At 48.1% G+C, this 20,970-nt stretch overlaps 1 protein-coding gene and 1 long non-coding RNA gene across 2 annotated transcripts in view; one reads left to right on the top strand and one right to left on the bottom strand.

Moving 5' to 3' along the window:
- Positions 1 to 385, bottom strand: part of ETV6 (ETS variant transcription factor 6) — a 231,539-nt gene extending 231,154 nt beyond the window's left edge. The window contains exon 1 of the mRNA XM_055118260.1: positions 194 to 385. Coding sequence (XP_054974235.1) covers positions 194 to 226 — 33 coding nt within the window. The 5' untranslated portion in view covers positions 227 to 385. The remainder of the gene's footprint in view (positions 1 to 193) is intronic.
- Positions 386 to 1,320: 935 nt separating this feature from the next.
- Positions 1,321 to 20,561, top strand: LOC129399127 (uncharacterized). Its single transcript, XR_008626949.1, has 3 exons — positions 1,321 to 1,370; positions 3,402 to 3,492; positions 19,665 to 20,561. It is a non-coding gene; the product is annotated as an uncharacterized LOC129399127 (long non-coding RNA).
- The last annotated feature ends 409 nt before the right edge of the window (positions 20,562 to 20,970 follow it).

Here is a 20,970-nt window from a genome sequence, read left to right as displayed (position 1 = left end):
AGGAGGAGGAGGAGGGGGGTGCAGCAAGGTTACACCAAAGGGTACGGCGGCGGCCGCGGGCTGCATCTCCGTCCCCGGCGTCCCCGCCGGCCGGGCCAGCAGCAGCCCCCCTGGGCCGGAGCCCCCCGCACGGCGCACGCCCCCGGCTGCCCCCCGCCGCCGCCCCCCGCCCCGGCCCGGCGCCGCGCGTTACCTTAATGCTACACGGGGCCGGAGTCTCAGACATGTCTCACGGCGAGCGAGATCAGGAAGTTCTCAGTTTTTTTCCACTTTCCTTTTTCCTCGCCCCAAGCCCGCGACGCTCCCCGGGGCCGGCCGGACGCGGTCATTTAAGAAGTTTCTTGCAGCATCGCGGCGGGCGCGGGGGTCCGCGGGGGAGCGCGCGGGGGAGCGCGCGGGGCGGAGCGCGCGGCGCGGCCGGCGGGGGCGTGGGAGCCGGGCCCGGGCGCGGCGGCGGCGGCGGCGGCGGCGGCGGGGGCTGCGGGGCGCGGCGCCGGGGGCCGGGGCGCAGGGGCCGGCCGCGCTCGCGCTCTCGGGCGCTCGCTCGCTCGCTCGCCCGCCCGCCGCCCTGCGCGGCGCTCGGCTCTCCTCCCCTCTCCGCGGCCGCGCCGCGCTCTGCCCCGCGCTGCTCTCTCCTCCCACCCCCGCCCTCCCGCCGCCGCCGCCGCCGCCGCCGCCGCGCGCTCCGCGCTCGCCCCCCGCGCGCCCGCCTGTTTTCCTTCCTGGAAGAGAGAAACTGAAAGGCAGAACCGAGAGAGCGCTCTGCTCATTGATCTGGAGAGTTTCGGGCCCGAAACTGACGTGAATTCCCAGCACCGCGCTCTGCCTCTTAAAGGAGCCACCAGGAAATAAAAGCTCGGGTTACAGCCCGGCCTGGGGGGCGGGGGGGAAGGAGCGCCGCGGGCGCGGGGGAGGGGTGCGGGGGGGGGGGGAGGAGAGGAGAGGAGAGGAGAAGGAGCAGGCGAGGGGAGAAGGCCCGGCCGGTGCAGACCCCACACCCCGGGGGCGGCGCGCCCCCATCGGCCTGAGCTCTGCGCTACAGTCGCCTCGCTCCGGGAAGACACGTTGGTTTGTTTTTTTTTAACCCAATAAATAAATAAATAAATAAAAGTCCCTGGCTTGGAGGTGGGGGGGGGAACTCCCCTCCAGAAACACACCCACTCCCCCAGCTGCTTTTATTCCACGCCCCCCCCCCTTCCCTTTAGAGCTCTTTAGATCTAGAAAGGCACCCGGGTTGGGTTAAGTGCAATAGGGTTGGGTTGGTGGGGGGGGCTGGGTCCCCCCTCATCCCCTCCTCCTCCTCCTCCTCCTCTTCCTCCTCCCCAGAGCACAGAGGCGCCGAGATTCATTCCCGAGGAAGGGACATTCCGGTGAGGACGCGGACCTGCCCGGGAGGAAATAAGACAATAGCCTTTGTTCTGGGCGCGGGCCGCGGCCTCTTTAAGAGAATCCACCAGGAAACGGGAGCTCGGGTTACCGCGCGCGCCCCGGGACGCGCCGGCCGGGCGCGCGGAGACAAAGCGGGGCGCGGGCGCCGCACACGCGGGCCCGGGGTGCCCCGCGGCGGGGTCTGGGGGTGCGCTGGCCGGGGCTGGAGGGGGTTGTGGGGAGTGGTGGGCGCGCGCCGGCCCCGGGCCGCGGCCGCCGGCTTCCTTTTCCTGCGCCCCCGCCCCCCTGCAAACCCGCTGCCCTTTTAAAGCCATAGCGGCCGCGGGCGCCCCAGAGGTGACTCGACTACAAAGTTGCCAGGACGCTGTCCCCGGCCGCCCGCCCGCCGCCGCCTCCCCCTGCCCCCGGGCCGCGCCGCTCCCGAGCGGTCATTGGCCGGGCAACAGCCGCGGGGGCACAGGGGGCGGGGTGCCCCGGCTGGAATCTGGATTTGCCTGGGAAAACGGCTGGTGGGACTGGAGTGTCTTGTTTTGGTTGGTTTGGGTTGGGTGGAAAAGGGTCTGAGCACTAGGATGTGGATTTTGTTGCTCGTCTTGCCTCTTAAAAAGGAAAAAAAAAAAAAAACGCAACAAAACGCGCCGGGTTGTGAGTTCCAGGAAACGGATCGTGGCGCGCTGTTTTCCATCCTCAGCCCGGCTCGCTGCGGAATAGAGGAGTTTGGCGCACGGTGTGCGTGCGACCAGACGCGTGCACCCACGCTGGTGTGTAAGGAGTGCCGGGTGGGTGGAGCGCTCGGGGCTGAGTCCCCAGACCCCCCCCCCGCGCCCCTAGGGGCTTTTCCTTACCCACCTCTCTGACCCCAGCCCACCCCCTGCATCGTGAAATGCGCACATGCTCTGTCCAACACACCCATCTGAACAACACTCGTTGAGTTTATTAAAGCGCTTGCGGTGGAAATGAGTCCCGAGCTGGGGGACGTGGGAGTGAGTGGGGGGGGAGGGGGTCTGTGAGTCCCCAGTTTTATCATACGGTGGGCCCTGTTCTTCCTAGAAGAGAGATCTCAGGACACAGCGCCCCTCTGTCTCGTGTCCCTAGCTCCCCCATCAGGGTGAGTTTGCTTACTTTGCTCCTGGAGTCCCTGAGCTGGGCTCAATTCTGACATCACTGATCAATAGAGTGATGCCTGGCAACTCCTTCTCTTCTGCGTCTATAAAACGGGGGTGTGGAGGCTGTAAGACGCTTGTGAGTGTTCGATGAGCACATCCTTAGGAAGAGTTGAATGACCGGGAGTGCTTGCCACCTTTTATAGGCGCTCCGTATACCGAGGTGTTCACTCGGGTCTGGTCCATCCATTTCCATCCCTACCTCCTTTCCTTTTCCAAGAGACTCCTGAAAGTACTAGTTTGCATTAGAATGTCGGTAGTTGCCAAGTCAAAGAAGCAAAAGCAACGTAGCAAAAGCAGCATTTAAGCCTGGGGGGTGGCAGTCACTCAGTAAAGGACTCTAAAGTTTTTCGGCTTGGTAAGGACCTAGAGGCACACGGGGGACATGGTGTAGATACATAGACTACAAAAGAGAAAACCAATCGCTGCAAATTTCTATTGTCACGCTCTAAAGTGCAGCAATAATAATTGTGATACGGGTCCAATCACAAGAGGAATGGGTAGCGTTGAGGGAGGGGGTGTGGCATTTCACTTAGTAAAATCCCCATACCAAGTGTTTTTCTGTCATCAAAGTTGAATTGCAGGATTGGAGAAACGATTTCACAGGCCTTTTTTCCAATCACCACTTGGTACCACTTGGTGCCCAAGCCCAAGGGAGCCACCTCCCTCCCCTCCCCCCAACCCAGCACCATGAGGTGTGGGGTATAAACAAATAAACAAAATTGATTGCAGGGGCTGGGGAGATAAACCAACAACTCCGGGTGTGGCCCTAAAACAAACACACAGAAAGCTGATTGCAAATGTTTAATGTTCTGACTAATGAGATTTTCCATACTTCTTTTATCCCAGGTAGAGGCTGCCAAATATATCAGTCTCTGAGCTATGATTTTCCTTGAATGTATACACCGCATAGTCATCTAGAGAGCTCTACTAGATTTCTGTAAGTTTGAGATATTTCTCCTTCTGAATACATTGCTTTGAAGATTAATCACTTCCAATTGATGGCTAGGAAGAAGTGCTTCAATGGCACAGAGTATTTTAAATATGACACTTTCTTTTTTACTTGCGTTGAAATCCGAAAGCCACTGTTGGAAGGGTAGTTTTCCGTTCAGGAAAATATACGTGCTATAAGTTGATGGGATGGAAAACTTGGTTCTTGTTTTAACTTCACAACAAGAGGGGTGTATGAAGGAGCTTGATTTTATTTGTGATTCGAATCATATTAGTTGTGTCAAAATAATTTAAATGCAGGATAAGCTGTACAAAGAGCTCTAGTTTGCTTTGTAGTTTTACTTTGAATTCATAAATGTCACCAAGTTGTAGCAAAAGCTAATTTCAAAACCATTCTGTGTTCAATAATTATAGAGTGAGGAAAGTTTTTTTCATTCATTCATTTCCATTTATTGTTTCTCTATTCCTCATTTTCTGAAATTTGGAGAATAAATACGTTTTTCTCTACATCTTCTATTTTAATTCGTAGATTGCCTTTCTGACTTTTTGTTGAATGGTTGCCCCAGAAACTACAACTGACATCTTTAATTATCAGAGCATCTTGAATACATTTGAAACTTAAAATAACTAATTCCATTCTTTATGATGCTTATATTTACACACGTCATAGAATCTACCGTAGATTTTTAAAAGTTTAATTTTAAATTTAATTTAAATTAAAATTTAATTTAAAATTTTAAAAATTAGAAATGAGTATATCATTTAAGTACTAAAATACATATCTCTTTATTTTGTCTAGATATTTGTCCATTTCGCTGCTTTTAAATTCCTCCTTGGAGACCTGATCATTTCTCTGAACCTCAAAAACATCTCTTGGCATTTCTTGAAGTGGTTTGGTGGAGAGGAAGCCTCAGCTCTGAGTGTGTGAAGGAATCTTTATTTAATAATCAGCTTTGAAGGATACTCTTCCCTACATATAAATTTTTTAGGCTGACAGATTTTTGTTTTCCTTTTGGCTCCTTAAGCATGTCACTGTCTCCTTTACTTTTTATTAAAAAGTCATTTGTGATTCACAGTTTAGTTCCCTGAATTAGCTCCTCTACCTACACTGTAATTTTGTTTTTCAGAGTTTTGGCCAGGCGGCCAAAGAGATAACTAATGGTAGAGCGCTTAACTTACACACGGCCAACCTGGGGTTTGGTCCCGGCATCCCATACGGCCCCCAGCACTGCCAGGAGTTATTCCAGAAGTAACCCTTGAGCATCTTGGGGTAGGGCCCAAATACAAAATTATAATTTTTTTTTTTACCAGGTTGTGTCTATGTGTGGTTTCTTTGCAATCATTCTTCTTGATGCTAAGTTCTTGGGCCTGTAAAATGAAAACTTTTATTATATTTGGGAAAACTACCATCTTTGAATTTTTTTTCTGCCATTCTCTCCTCTCCTTCTATCTTTCCATTTGTATCCTGTTGACATAAACGTCAGACAGATCAGACAGCTGTGACATTGCTTTGTAGATCTCAAATACTGAGTGTTTTTCTTTTTCCTTTTTCTTTCAATTTGGATACTTTGTATTTGTTTTCTTCCACTGAACTATCCCGTTTATTAAGTCCATTATCTAATGCTTTACTCCAGATACTCCATTTTGTATTCTTAGCGTGCATGTATTTTTGCTCTTACCACTTTTCTAAAATTGCCAGTGTCTTCTTATGTAGTTTCCGTCTTGCCTATCAGTCCTTTAATATATTTGTCATACTGTGATAATTCAAATATGTACCTTTCTTTTTTTTATTTAATATGTACCTTTCAAGATTAATTTCTTTTTTTTCTTTTTGGGTCACACCTGGCGATGCACAGGGGTTGCTCCTGGCTCTGCACTGAGGAATCACCCCTGGTGGTGCTCAAAGTACCATATGGGATGCTGGGAATCGAACCCGGGTCGGCCATGTGCAAGGCAAACGTCCTACCTGCTGTGTTATTGCTCCAGCCTTTCTTGATTAATTTCTAATTAATTGATTGACTAATTTTTAATTGATGGTTTTCATACTTGATCCTGGCTTAAGTTTTCTTTTCTTTTTCTCTTTCCTTGTTTTTTTGTTTTGTTTTGTTTTTTTTTTTTGCTTTTTTGGGTCACACCTGGCAAAGCTCAGGGGTTACTCCTGGCTCTGCACTCAGGATTTACTCCTGGTGGTCCTTGGCGGACCATATGGGATACTGGGGCTTGAACCCAAGTTGGCTACCTGCTATAGTATCATTCTGGCCCCATGGCTTAACTTTTCTTGCTTTTGTGTGAGTGTAGATATTTTTCACTATTATTTGAACAGTTTATGCAAAAGACACTAGACATTGAATTAAATTCTATTTTCCTCAGGAAAGGACTAGGCGTCTTCTCCAATAAAGACAGCAGATACAGGACCAAACGTGACAGCCTCTCAGTATCTGTGTTGCAAACCATAATGCCCAAAAGTAGAGAGAGAGTATGGGGGAAATTGTCTGCTGTGGAGGCAGGGGGAGAGCTGGGATATGGGAGAGAGTACTGGGCACATTGGTAGTGGAAAATGTGCACTGGTGGAGGGATGGGTGTTTGATCATTGTAGGACTGAAACTCAAACATGAAAGCTTTGTAACTTATCTCACAATGAATCAAAAATAAAAATAAATAAATATTTTTTTAAAAAGACAGCAGAATTAGCAATGAGTTGATAAGATCTGTAATTAAACTAAATTGGTCATTGTTTAATTTTCACTCAGTTTACCACAGGTTTTAATTTGTTTGTTTTTGTTTGTTTGTTTTGGGGTCGCCCTCGGAGGTTGGGGATGCTCAGGAGTTATTCCTGGCTCTGCACCCAGAGATTACTCCTGGCAGTGCTTGGTGCTTGGTGCTCAGTACTGACTGAGCAAACATATGAGATGCAGATAAACCAGGATCTGTGCGTGCACAGCAAAACTCCACCTGCTGTACTATCGCTCCAGCCCTGGTTTTAAAGGTTTTGAGGGCAGGATCAGGACGTTTCCTATAGTAAATCTTAGAGCTGCTGTTCTTGGGGGACTTGCCTTCTAAATGACTCAGTTTCAAACCTCGGGGAAGAATCTCCCGTCTCCTGGACTCATCGCCAGACCTCACCCCCTAGTCTTTTTTGGCTGAATGCCTGGTACTTTCTCTTGGTAGTCCTACCCCTTTATAAGCCTGTAGAGTAAAGGTGCTGGAGAGATTGTAGAGCAGGTAGGGTGCTTGCCTTGCCCATGGCTGAACTGGGTTTGATCCTGCACATCCCATGTGATACCCGAGCACCACCAGGAGTGATCCTGAGTGCAGAGCCAGGAGCAAATACTGAGCACCACTGGATGTGGCCCGAAATCCAAAATAATAATAATAATAATAATAATGGACTGGAGAGATAGTACAGTGAATAAGGCATTTGCCTTGGATGTGGCCAACTCAGATTCAATCACCAGCACCCCATATAGCCCTCTAAACCCCCACCGGGATTGATTCCTGAGTATAGAGCCAGGAGTAAGCCCTGATGCTGTCAGGTATGGCAAAAATAAATAAAATATAATATAGGGGCTGGAGCGATAATACAGTGGGTAGGGCATTTTGCTTTGCACACAGCCAACCGGGTTCGATTCCCAGCATCCCATATGGTCCCCGGAGCACTGCCAGGAGTAATTCCTGAGTGTATAGTGAGGAGTAACGCCTGTGCATTGCCGGGTATGACCCTAAAAGCAAAAAAATTAAATAAAATTTTTAAAATAACATAAAATATACTATAATAATAAAGGAGCAGGGAGATTAACCAATGTCTGTCTTTGCATGCAGGAAGTACAGATTTTGCATGAGGGAAGCCCAGTTTCAGGTCTTAGGATCAACCCTGAGCACAGAGCCAGGAGTCACCCGTGAGTACCACTCTTATGGCCCAAAGGGAAACGAGAGAGATAGGGTTAAAGACACTGTATGTCATTAGTGTAATACTAACAGTTATCATTACTGTGTGACGGGAGAGCGCACCCACCCCTGCTGTGATGCTTGCACGCTGGCTGTGGTCCTTGCCCACTTTATCAAGGCATCAGGCAGCCCAGAGGGCAGTGCTGGCAGGCCCATGCTCAGCACACGCGGGTGGCACTGGGGATCAAACTCATAGCTTCACTTTTTTTTTTTTTTTTTGCTTTTTGGGTCACACCTGGCGATGCACAGGGGTTACTCCTGGCTCTGCACTCAGGAATCACTCCTGGCGGTGCTCAGGGGACCATATGGGATGCTGGGAATCGAACCCGGGTCGGCCGTGTGCAAGGCAAATGCCCTACCCGCTGTGCTATTGCTCCAGCCCCTCATAGCTTCACTTTTGCAAAGCGGGCACTTTGCGCTGAGCTATGCCCAGGCTTCCCCAGGACTCGAAAGCCCATTGCATTTGAGGTTCTCTTCACTCTCCATCGCCCATGTTCCTGTGCTTCTACCCCAGAGTTGGTGAATCTAGGAGAAATAATTCGGAGGAAGAGTTGTCCAGACTCACCTCTGAATTCCAGCCCACATGCGACCATTAAAATCTATTCAAAGTTAGGTACATTTCTACTTGAAATGGACCCATAACAAATTCCTCTTCTCTTGGGTGCCAGCCACCAGTGAATCTTTTCTCTCGTATGAAGTTTCTGGAGTTTAGTTCACTTTCTTTTTGCTCTCATCTGACTTTTGTTGTTGTTTGGGAACCACACCCAGTGGTGCATAGCCCTTACTTCTGGCTCTGTGCTCAGGGATTGCTTTGGGCAGTGTTCAAGGCGGTCTGTGCAGTACTTGGGTTGACCATCTGCAAGGCAAATGCCATACCCCCCTGTACCACCTGTGGCCCCTAATATTATGGTTATGGTTAAACACCATAATTACGAAGATTATCTGGTTTGCTCTGGATGTTATCACTGTATCACTGTCATTCCGTTGTTCATCCATTTACTCGAGCAGGCGCCAGTAACATCTCCATTCGTCCCAGTTCTGAGACTTTAGCAGCCTCTCCTTACTTGTATTTCCCCAATGATTGGAGGCTCTTTTCCGGGTTGGGGGAATGAGACCTATTATTGTTACTGTATTTGGCATATCGAATATGCCCCAGGGAGCTTGCCAGACTCTACCCTGTGGACAGGATACTCTCGGTAGCTTGCCGGGCTCTCTGAGACGCATATATGTATATATATAATTTCCCTTTATGATGCTGTGAAAAAGATGAAAGGGTGGGTCCTAGCGATGAGGCCAGGAGAGGGTTGAAACTGAGCCATTTAGCAGGGAAATCCCCAACAGAGGTCCAGGAATATGTTCTGGATGTCAGGGAATGGATTGTGGTCCCTTGTGACTTACAAACCAGAAGCGGGGCCAGAATGTCTCATCTTTATCCTTCAAAAGAGTGATGAGGGCCAGGGAGGTGGCTCCAAGGGCTGCGCCCAGGATTTGCACACAGGAGCCCCAAGTTCAATTCCTGGAACCACCTGGTCCTTCAGTCCCCACTCAGGGATTAATTCCTGAGCACAGCTAGACAAAGCCCCGAAACAGAGCAAAAGACAAGAGTGAGGAGGAGGACAAGAAGTGGGGGAGAATGAACATTTGAGAATACAAATAAGATAAAGATTTTTGAAGTGTAGATAATCACTGGCCGAGTCTATATATTTCCCTGATTACATCAATCAACAAGCAGAAAAGCAGGTTTACCGTGTGATGTGTATAGTACATACACATATATAGTGATCACTTCTCTACATGCTGACTGATACATGTGTACATACATGGCAGGTGGTTGAGAAGAAAGAATGGATGTAAAGTGGATGAAAGAAGTTGGGACTTAAGAGCGTGAGCCAGATCTCGTGAGGGTGAACTGAAACTCGTGTCAGTTCTCCTTGCTGCTGACATTGATGGTGTGCGTGTCCTCCATGAGCTGAGGCCCTTTCTTTGTCCAGCAAGGAACTCACTGCCCAGGCTCGGAGTTTCAGATGCTGAAAGACATTTGGCAAAGGTAGCCCAAGTATATGCTCAGCTGCTGGGACACCCCCGTTAGGTGAGGCGGCAGATAATGTGACAGTGAGTGGGGGCTACCAAATAAATGTCGGCCACTTCATTTCAGCCCTCCAGATCACCCAAGAACCTCTCGAGTGCCCACAAAATGAGATACAAAGAAGGGACTTCTAGGAAAGCGTTTTGTTCAACCCAGCCCAACAGTTCCTCTACCAAGTAATTGGTGAGATCATTCACTTCTCATAAGCCCCCAATGGCACTTACATTGTTAGAATTTTGCGGTATTTTTGCCACATTTTCCCAGCTAACCATCAAATCTCTGACTTCCATGTGCCTTCTGTGGCTTCCTCATATGTCACTTTCTCACTAATGTTATTGCATTAGCAACCACCAATATAGTGAACCCCAGAATAACTTTTGGCACGCCGCTCTCTTTTATCTCGGATGCGTAGCCTGTTCCCCAACCTCTGTGTGCACTTACAGCTTATCCTCTCTCTTTCCTGTAACCTTCCCTCCCCGGCTTTGATTGACCACTTCCCTGTCTCCACCATCAAATTCTTCTGGTATACCGAGAATACTCTATCCAGCTAAATTATCATTCAGATTTGAAGGAACAATGCAGAGCTTCATAGACAGCAGCTTAGGGAATTCATAGCCTTGAAACCAGTTTTGCAAGAAGCATTAAAAGAGCTTCTTTAAAAGACGAGACAAACTTCTGAGCACTTGGCAGTGACTGTGGCTTTCACTCATCACTGCCCTCCACTAGACTAAGAAAGGTTTGTTTATTCCTAGCTCGATAGGAGATTTTATGTTTTCAATAATGAATTAACTTTTCATTTACATTGAATGCTCTGTCTGATCAGGTGTTTTGTTTTTTACATTCATAGATATTTTTATTACAATATTTCACTTATTAATACAGATACTTAAGCAGAAGCTAAAGATATTTCCTAATGTAAAGCCAACGGTCCCTTTTTAAGATAAACCACTTTTGTATTTTTATTTTTATTTTAAATTTTCCTTAGTTCTGGGTTGGAGAGATGGTACGTCAGTCAGAGTGCTTGCCTAGCATACAGCTGACCCATGTTCAATCCTCAGCATCCCATTTGGTTCCCTGAGCACCACCAGGAGATATCCCTGGGCTCAGAGCCAGGAGAAAGCCCTGAGCATCTCCAGGTGTGACCCAAACACCCCCGCATTTTTTTCTTATTCCTCTTCACTATTAACTAAATGTTACATATTTATTTATCTGGCCGGGAGCTATAGCGCAGTGGGTAGAGCTTTTACCTTGTACACGGCCAACCCGGGTTCGATTCCTCCGCCCCTCTCGGAGAGCCTGGCAAGCTACCAAGAGTATCTCGCCCACACAGCAGAGCCTGGCAAGCTACCTGTTGCGTATTCAATATGCCAAAAACAGTAACAAGAAGTCTCACGATGGAGATGTTACTGGTGCCCGCTCGAGCAAATCAATGAGCAATGGGATGACAGTGACAGTGACAGGATTTACCTATTTCATGTAAATTTAAAAATGTATTATCAAACAACTATTCATACTATTAATTTATAATTTACATACCTGTAAAAAACAAAGATAAGCAGCTGTTAGAAAAAGAAAAAGAAAGAAAGACCTCTCCCATATGTGGAAAATAAAAGACACCTGGGGGCTGGAGAAATAGCACAATGGAGAAGGAAAATTGCCATCTCTGAGTACTTGTGCAAAGCCGATGCACGTGGCTGGACCGGATTTGATCCCTGGCACCATATATGGTCGCCCAAGTCCACCCAGGAGTGACCCCTGAGCACTCCACCCCACACACACACAAAGAAAAGAAATATAGTAAGAAACAAATGGTCAAAGTCATCAGAACTGAAGATTTTACATCCAGACCTGAGCTTACATGGGTGGTAGTGGGGGGGGGGGGTCCCTGGGATGCTGGTGGAGGGAATTGGAATCTCTGGTGATGGGTAATAAAAACAGTCTTAAAAAACTGCTTTAGAGACCAGAGAGATAATACAACAGGGAGGGTGTTTGTCTCGCACACAGCAGACTGGAGTTTGATCCCCAGCATGCCGTATGGTCCCCTGAGCATCGCCAGGAATAATTTCTGAGTGCAGAGCCAGAAGTAACCCCTAAGCATTGCGGGGTGTGACCTAAAAAGAAAACAACAACAACAATGAAACAAACAAACAAAAAAAAACTTTTTTAGTGGGCCCGAGTAATAGCACAGTGGGTAGGGCACTTGCATTGCACCTGGTTAACCCAGGTTTCACCGCCCAGTATTCCATATGCTCCCCTGAGCACCACCAGGAGTTCATTCCTGAGTGCAGAGTCAGGAGTAACCTCTGAGCATCGCAGGGTTTGGTTTCTCCCCACCACCACCACCACCACCCCCCAGAAAAGACTTTTTAAGTATGTCCCAGTTACTCAACGGCACACAGCTAGGGAACTTACCTAATGAATCGTGCTTGAAAATCACCCATTTCATGATAACTATGTCCGTTTCATAAATTCCTCTCATGCTGTGAAAAATGGAAGTGATCCAAAAGATTGGGAGTTGACAGGCCGGAGCGGGTATATGATGTAAGAACTGCTCAACTAGCCCTTAATTATGACCTAGGAAGCTTCAGAAGAAACTCCCTTTATTGGGGCTTAAGAAACGCAGTGTTGAAGCAAACACTAGTATCCCTGTAGAGTTCTGTGATTGCCTTTCTCTGTCAGCTCTTAATGCTGTCATTGATCCAAATGCCCTGAATTCACTGAGGACGGTGGTGTATTGGAGTGACAGGCACCAAGTGACATCCTTAACAATCTTATTGCCAGTGGCATAGGAAACGTGGCTGTCACATGGATCTCAAGCGGTACAGTGATAATCAAAATGACGGCTTGATCTTAGGTCAGAGACGGGACCACTGTGACAACGAGAGTTGGAGATGATCACCGTGGACAGAAGCCAAGTGCTGAAAGGCGGTAAAGGGATATGCACAGTAACTTTCAGTGTCAGTATTGCAAACCACAGTGCCTAAAAGGAAATGAGAGGGGGGGGCGCGGGGAAAGAAAAGTATCTGCCACAGAGGGAGTCTGTGGGGCTGGGGGTGCGGATGGGAGGGAAACTGGTGGAATATTGGTGGTACGAAATATACACTGGTGAAGGGATGGTGTTGGAACATTGTTTGAAATAGAATCGAGAATAACTGTAGGGGGCTGGAGCGATAGCACAGCGTGTAGGGTGTTTGCCTTGCACACAGTCAACCCGGGTTCAATTCCCAGCATCCCATGTGGTCCTCCAAGCACTGCCAGGAGTAATTCCTAAGTGCATGAGCCAGGAGTAACCCCTAAGCATCACCGGTGTGACCCAAAAAGCAAAATAAAATAAAATAAAATAAAAATATAACAAAAGGAAGAAAGAAAGAATAACTGTGTAACTATATCTCAGTGATTCAATTTTTTTTTTTAATGACTTGTTCTTTGTTACTGACCAGTTTCTTATTATCGTCCTATGGGAGAAATAAAAGCTCTTCTGAAGTTTCAGTTGACATGGACTTACCCTCAGAAATCCTCAATCTGGATTAAAGAATTCTGATTTGAACCCTGGAGCAGCTGCCCCGAGGTGTCATTGAATCTCCAACTTCATAAGGTTCAGATCCAAAACATGGAGCCTTCCTTAAATAAAAGGGAGATCTGGATCCTTGAGGAAGAATGATGTGGCCAGTGTAGACAGTAACCCTGCCACCCACCCTTCCCCACAATATCTGTGGCTACTTGGCAGCGGGAGGAGAAAACTCCAGTGTCTGGGATGTTGGTGAGACTAAGACTCAATTAGCAGCATCGTAGAAACCCGGAGTGTCGCTGCACAGTGCCAGTCAGAGAAAACCTAAGAATCCAGGGAGAGTTTGATTCCCAGCATCCCATAGGGTCCCCCGAGCACCGCCAGGAGTAATTCCTGAATGCAGAGCCAGGAGTAACCCCTGTGCATCGCCGGGTGTGACCCAAAAAATGAAAAAAGAAAATCACCAGGGAGGGTGTAGGGTTTTGCCTTCAACTCCCAGTGGGCCTGATGGGTAAGAAGTCACATCAGCCAGCATTCGAACCCCCACACATCCCCCAGATTCTGGACTGAGGATTTATGATGAAAGAATTGAATATTCTTTGGGGGAACAACCGTGGATTTGGGTAAACTTATCTGGCTGTGATTCCCAATGCTTATGTGAATGCAAATGAGATCCCTTATTAGAGGGTATTGATGCAATCCTTAGTACCTCTTGTTCCCGAGGTACTAAGCAGCTCTTGTTCTAGATGATACTCTTCCCCTTATCTTTCCCTTATCTTCCATACCAAGAGCAGATCGCTCTCAACAGGCAGCTCTGGCAATACCCTGCCCCACCTCAACCCTTTATCACCTTTATAGCCCTCTCTTAGAGCCTACTCTGAAAAGGGCTTTGATGACCTCATTCCACAGTATATCCTGCCCGTCCACACAGTGATAATAGCAAGTGGAGAAGGCCTGACGAGCAGGAAGTAGCAGACAGGCAAAGGGTGGAAGAATACATTTCACAAAAGTTTAGATGCCGTCTCTCCTACTGCCTCCTCCACTTGAGGCATGGCCTAGTCAAGACACCTCTTCGAAGGCAAAAAAAACTTTTAATATCCATCCTTCGCTGCTCCAAACACATTCTTTCCTGCTCCACCTCCACTGGGCTTCCATTGGGCCTGGGAACCCAGAGTCAGAAAAGGCTGTCACAGGCCCATGCTGTGTGCCAGCTCCTCCACCCTGGCACCTTCAGATTCAGAAAACCTGCCAGGGTTTGGATCGTCTATGAAGATAGGACTGTTGTGTGTGTGACCCTTGGAAGGACCCTACAGCTGAATTTTTGGGCCTTGAGCAGAGCCACCTTCTAAAGAGAAACATCCCCTCCTGTTCCTCTACCAGATATTAGTTTTCATTTTCGCACGGGTATTTATTTTCTTTAAACTTACAAATCTGTAAGAATAATTTATTTAGAGTGATAGTTTTTTTTTTAATTTTTAAATTTTTATTTTATCACCATGTGGAAAGTTACAAAGTTTTCAGGTTTATGTCTCAGTTATACAATATTCAAACACCATCCCTTCACCAGTGCCCATATTCCACCACCAAAATCCCCAGTATACCCCCTCCCGCTCCCGCCCCCCACCCCCAGCTGTATAACTGATGAATTTCACTTCATTTTCTCTTTAACTTGATTACGTTCCATATTGCAAAACAAAACTCACTATTGTTGCTGGAGTTTCCCCCCAAGAAAGACAGCCCTACTAAGGAAGCATTTGATAATTGGTTTTCCATTAAAAGATTGTATGTTTTCAGTTTTTAGACGCGGCCGCGGTTCAGATGTGTCCCAGTCCCGCAACCCAGAGCCGTGTTAGTTGCTGCTCAGTGTCGCCAGGGCTCCATCTGGAGAAGGTGTACCGGCTGTACCTCCTCCGTCTGGATCCCCAGTGTGGTTGGCCCGGTTTCGGGTCCGGAGCATCTCTCCGGCCACGTTGCTCACCAGACTGCCTGGCCTCTTCTCTGTTGAATGTGGCAAGATGGCGCTGAGGGTGGGTCGAGGGCGTGACTTCCGGCAGCCGGGGCCATTTAGAGTTTGGGCTGGAGCCGCCCCACTCCAGTCGCACGGGTATTTAAAGTTTTATCAAAGCAGGAGAGTGCTCTCGAGAACAGGAAATGGCATTCACTAAAGATGGATCTCCGTTACGCAACCTTGGGGGAGAGGAAGATCTTTTCAGATGTATGAGGGGGTAGTTCCATTTTGTTCGGCGGGAACATCATCTCGCTGTGATCTTTATTTGGAGGTGGTTGAAAGAAAGTGTGGAGCCGCCCAGCTGGAAAACGTGGGGCGACGCTGGGCTCTGCTGCTGTCTAGCAGAATCCCTGTCCCTTGTGGCTCCGAGTTCCAGTTGTCCCAAGTGCTCGCGTCGGGGACACAGCTGCCGCGAAGGAGTGGCTGCTGTTTCTTGCAGATAGATTTGTTGAGGAGTAGGCGCCAAGGTCCCTCCGGATCCCCGTTTGAACACACCCTGCTGAAAGTCCGGAGTCCGTGCACGCGAGCAGGAGCGTCCCAAAGATAGCTCCACGGGCTCCCTGGCTCTTCCTTCGCTATCTCACTTTGGGAGCCTGGGTATGATCGGCCCCTTGGGCCTCCCTGCAAGTTCCAGCTCGCCTGCCCGTGCCAGTGTTTCCAGCAGATGAGTTATTGCTCACTGGCTCGGGCCACGTAGGAAAGCCAGGATGAATATCTGAACTGCTCCTCCCTGTTGACTAGCTCTCAAGGTTTCTTATCTTCCCAAAGTCACCCACTAGCTTTGCTCCCGAGCATCTGAAGGCGCTGGTTTCTACCATCTGAGTGCATTGTGATTCATGCCCCCATTCTTGTTCGAACCATGCTCATCTTATATAATAGAACTTTATATATCAAGTTCTAATATCTAAAGTTTTGATTATGGTGTGCTGTGTAGTCCCCCCCAGATTTCCCTCGGTATTTCTCCTTCTACTGATGCATTATTTAAAAGGCTGGTTTCCTTTTAAATTTTCAAGAGCTTTGTTGTTATTTGTTTGTTTGGGGGATCACACGCGACAATGAATAGGGGGTTACTCCCAGCTCGATGTTTGGGCTTGTTCCTAGCCATGTCCAAGGGAGCGTGCAGGGAACCGGAGCAATAATACAGTGGGCTGGGTACTCGCCTTGCTGCACACAGCTGACCTGGGTTCCATCCGTGGCATCTATATGGTCCCCCAAGCACTGCCAGGAGTGATTCCTCAGCGTGGAGCCAGGAGTAACCTCTGAGCATTGCTGGGTGTGGCGAAAGAAAGAAAGAAAGAAAGAAAGAAAGAGAGAAAGAGAGAAAGAGAGAAAGAGAGAAAGAGAGAAAGAGAGAAAGAGAGAAAGAGAGAAAGAGAAAAAGAGAGAAAGAGAGAGAGAGAGAGAAGAGAGAGAGAAAGAGAGAGAGAAAGAGAGAGAGAAAGAAAGAAAGAAAGAAAGAAAGAAAGAAAGAAAGAAAGAAAGAAAGAAAGAAAGAAAGAAAGAAAGAAAGAGAGAAAGAGAGAGAGAGAGAAAGAGAGAAAGAGAGAAAGAAAGAAAGAAAGAAAGAAAGAGAGAGAGAGAGAAAGAAAAGAAAGAAAGAAAGAAAGAAAGAAAGAAAGAAAGAAAGAAAGAAAGAAAGAAAGAAAGAAAGAAAGAAAGAAAGAAAGAAAGAAAGAAAAGGAAGGAAGGAATGGGGGAAGAAAGGAAGCAAGGAAGGAAGGAAGGAAGGAAGGAAGGAAGGAAGGAAGGAAGGAAGGAAGGAAGGAAGGAAGGAAGAAAAGGAAGGAAGAAAGGGAGGAAAAAGAGGGAGGGAGGCAGGGAGGGAGGGAGAGAGGGAGGGAGGAAGGAAGATGGTATGTGTATGTGGGCGGGGGTAACCATGCAGTACCAGGAACTGAGTCTGAGGATTCCACATGCAAAGTACATGCTACAGCCTTTTGCTGGGTCATGTACCCCATCCCTGGCCTTGTATTTAATTTTTTTTTTATTACTGTCATCTTACACTGTGGCTAAGAGACATTTCTTTGCTACTGATACTCTGAAAGTTGCCTTACTTGGAAAGATGACTTATTTGTGCCCTTATATAGAGGTCTGACAAACTTTTGCAAACCCCTATTTGCAAACTTTTGACAACAATATTTCAAGTGATGTGAAGTGTGGTCTCACTTTTCCTTATCAAATTTGACTTCATATAGTTGATGCTCTTTTTAACTAGGTGCGCAGAAATTTAGAATTACTTTTTCAGTCTTCTTGGTGAACTGAGCTTTGCACAAAAACATCATGTGGGCTCAGGGACATTGCTCAGGTCCTGTGTTTCCCAGAGCAGGTGGTACTAGCCCCCCCCAGCGCCCGGCCCCTGGAGTGATTCAGAGGGGTGGCAGTGGGTTGCAGGGCAGGGGGAAAGGGTGCTTTCTGTGTGTTTTATTTTTTTTAGTTCTTGTTTGGGGCCACAGCTGGTGTGGTCTGGAATTACTCCTGGCTCTGTGCTCAGGAATTACTCCTGGCTTGACTCAGAGGGCCATAAAGGGAGTCAAGGATTGAGCTGAGGTTGGCAGGGTACCAGGCAGACACCGTATCTCCCCGTATCTGCTGCACAACTCTTCTAGCCCCCTCTATTCATTCACTTAAAGAAAGTAACTTTCTTCCAGGGGAGTGCTGAGTTTTTCAGAAGAGGGTGCAGTAGAGCAAACACCCTTGGGAGCCTCTGTTCAGTAGGCGAGCGTGTGCCTTGCATGCCTGAGGTCCTGGGTTTGACCCCCGAAAGACTCCGAGCACCTCAAGAACATCAGGGGGCGGCCCTGGCAGTTCCTGAAGCCCTGGTGTCCCCTGGCTGCACCTGATTACTGCTGGGAGTGACCCCCCATGACAATAAAAAGCTGAGACAGGAGCCGAGAGATGGGACAGAGGCGAAGGCAACTGCGTGGCATCCCTCTGAGCTGGGTTCACATTCCGGGCACCGCAGATGGTCCCCTGATGCTGCCAGAACTCACCCCTGAGCACGGGGTCAGCAGCAGCCCCCGGGCACCACCGGATGTCGCCCACACTCAGCTCTCCCAAGCGGAAACTACTCTTCTGTGTCCCTCTTTTTGTTTCGTACCTTTATTTAAAAGTCTGAGATATACTTAATCATTTTAAGTCTTTATTTTGGACCTCACAAATGGTGCTCAGGAGACCCAAGGGCCATTCCCCGAGATTCTTAATCAACCCCGCACAGGTTCAGTGCCAGGGACAAGGACATATGTCTGCTCAGGCTCTGCAGTTTGGAGGGTGACCTTGGCCACACACGTGGTGCGGCAGGAAGGGGGCCTGCAAGGCTCCACTTGCCAACTTGGTGACCGTGGGTGCTCAGGATCTAACCAGGGTCAGTCAGGGGCCTTAGCCTTGCTACCGTCCCTCCGGACCAATACATGTTTAGTCTCAATTAATGTCTATTAGTTCTTGTGAAATACAACCAGACCAGTTTTCTTTGGGTTGATGTTTGTCTGTTCCATAGACTTCTTAAATGTAAGCTTGAATTTGTTTTCACATTTTCAGCGCATCTCTTCTTTACCTCATAAGACTAGATTTAAAAAACAAAAACCTCCCCACACTGCCTCCTTCTAAACTTGTTTGTTTATTGTGATTATAGTTATCAGAACTTGTTTATATCTTGTCATTTAAAATTTCTATGTTGTACTTGTGCCTGACATGCTAAGAGGACCAGAATAGTTCCCATTTACCTGTATTAAACATGCTTTTGTTTTTGTTCTGTTGGGGGTAAGGGACTCATGCAGAGGTGCTCAGGGCTTAGTCCTAGCCCTATTCTCAGGGGTCATTTCTCATGGTGCTCGGGTGACCATAGGCGGTATTAGAGATTGAACCAGGGTCGGCTGCATTCAAAGCAAGAACCTTGACTCTCCTACTCTCTCCAACCTTTTACTGTATCTTCAATGTGGCTGGTTTGATTCCTGGTGTCATGTGGTCCCCAGAGCATCTTCTCATGCATCCTTGGACACCTGAGCACCCCTGCAGTGGTCCAGGCAATCCCAGGTATTGGGGTGTAGATCAACTGGGCCCTCCTGCCACCCACTTGGCTGAGAATTGCCTGGAGGTGCCTCTAGGCCCTCCAAGATGCAGCAGGAACATTCCACCACCCCCAGCCCCCAACCCTCACACACAAATGTTTAAAAAATTAAAAAGAAAACAAACTTTATTTTTTCTCTTTCAAGATGTATGAGTCTCTGAACCAAGTTCAGTAGATGAGCGTCCACAGTGGCGGCGGGGGGATGTGGGTGTGGCCGTCAGACGTCTGGGAGTGTGGGGAGCAGAGGAGGTGTCCACACCAACTCCAAGAAGGCCTGGAGTTTTCAGCCAAAAACTCCCCCATGTACCTGAAATTTTCAGCAGATCACGTTCTCCGTGGAGCTCAGTCCTGAGGTGCTGAGGTCCCGCTGGGAGCGTGGTGGCTGCTACGGGCCACGGTGCAGTTCCTGGGGCTTGGTCTAGTGGGAACTGGCCCACCCGCCTCCCGAGATCGCCCCGGAGATTTCAGCCAAGAGATGTTTGCAGCTTTAAATTTTAAACAGTCTATTTGTCCCCCTTTCCCAATGTTTATTTCTTTTCTTCTCCTGACAGACAGCAACGATCAGCAGAAAGTCTACACGCCACTCTGGAAACACGAGCATCCAGGGCGCCAGGACCGGATGGACCCACCCTGGGTCACAGGGATGGAAGAGACAGGTGTTCTTCTGGTCCACCGCGGGGAACGAGTGGGTTTGAATTCTCCATGCCTGCCTTGAACCTGTCGCGACAACTTTTAACCTGCCGGATGGGAATGTCCTCGTCAGTTGAGTCCTTCAGAGGCTGTGCACTGCGGTTTCCTCTCCCCCCACCCCGCGTTGGAGGACAGCAGGAGGGAGAAGGAAATTCTGTTTGTGTCATGTCAGCAAGAGCTTGAACTTCATTTATCATCACAGCACACAGTAGCCGATTGTGACGAACACATTATCTTACCATCGTTGGCAGGGTTGTGCGTGATTTTTCTTTTCCATGCCCCGTTCTCTTCCCCCGTGCAGTTTGGACTGTTTTTGGTCTTTCCCAGTTATTTCATGCTGAGTGTCTATAGGTCAGGGGAGAAGGTGGGTGCCAGAGATTTCCAGAACATCTTGGAAACCCAACATGGATTGAAATATGGCATTGTCCTACCCAATACTTTTGTCTTTATTTGTATGTGCTTTAGTGTCTGAAGACCAACACATCTGCAAAGGGACTTACTTCTCCTTTTCCTTGCAAATACACAGATGCCCATAACCTCTCTCTATTTCTTTATTTCTTTTTTTTTTTTTTGTTGAATCACTGTGAGATAGTTACAAGCTTTCAAGTTTGGGTTACAATCTCACAATGATCAAACAGCCATCCCTCCACCCATACACATTCCCCACCACCAATATCCCCGGTATAACCCCCCTTTCCCACCCTCCCCCTGCCTCCATGGCAGACAATATTCCCCACACTCTCTCTACTTTTGGGCATCATGACTTGCAACACAGACACTGAGAGGTCATCATGTTTGTTCCATTATCTACTTTCGGCATGCATCTCCCATCCCAACTGGTTCCTCCAGCCATTTTATTGCTTGTTAAAATACACACTAAAAAATTACTCTTGTATTAATAATTCCCTTTGTTGTGGGGGTTGTTGCTTAGATATATGGGATGGCACATGCATACTGGCTGTCTGGGGTTACACAGGTGCTGGCTCTCTGAGGTTGCACAGGTGCTGGCTCTCAACCTCTCTCTATTTCTTACTATCTAACAGGTTCGTTGTCCGTAAGCCAAAACTCTTAGGTCAGCTGTGGTTTTGAATTCAAATATTTGCGATCTGGATAGATAATACAGGGCACCTCCAACTCAAGCATTGAATAATTCAGCAGCAAAATGTG

The sequence above is a fragment of the Sorex araneus genome, chromosome 10 (genome assembly GCF_027595985.1).
Source record: "Sorex araneus isolate mSorAra2 chromosome 10, mSorAra2.pri, whole genome shotgun sequence".
Taxonomy (NCBI): domain Eukaryota; kingdom Metazoa; phylum Chordata; class Mammalia; order Eulipotyphla; family Soricidae; genus Sorex; species Sorex araneus.
The sequence above is the reverse complement of the archived record's forward strand: the minus strand, read 5'-3'. Positions and strand labels throughout refer to the sequence as shown.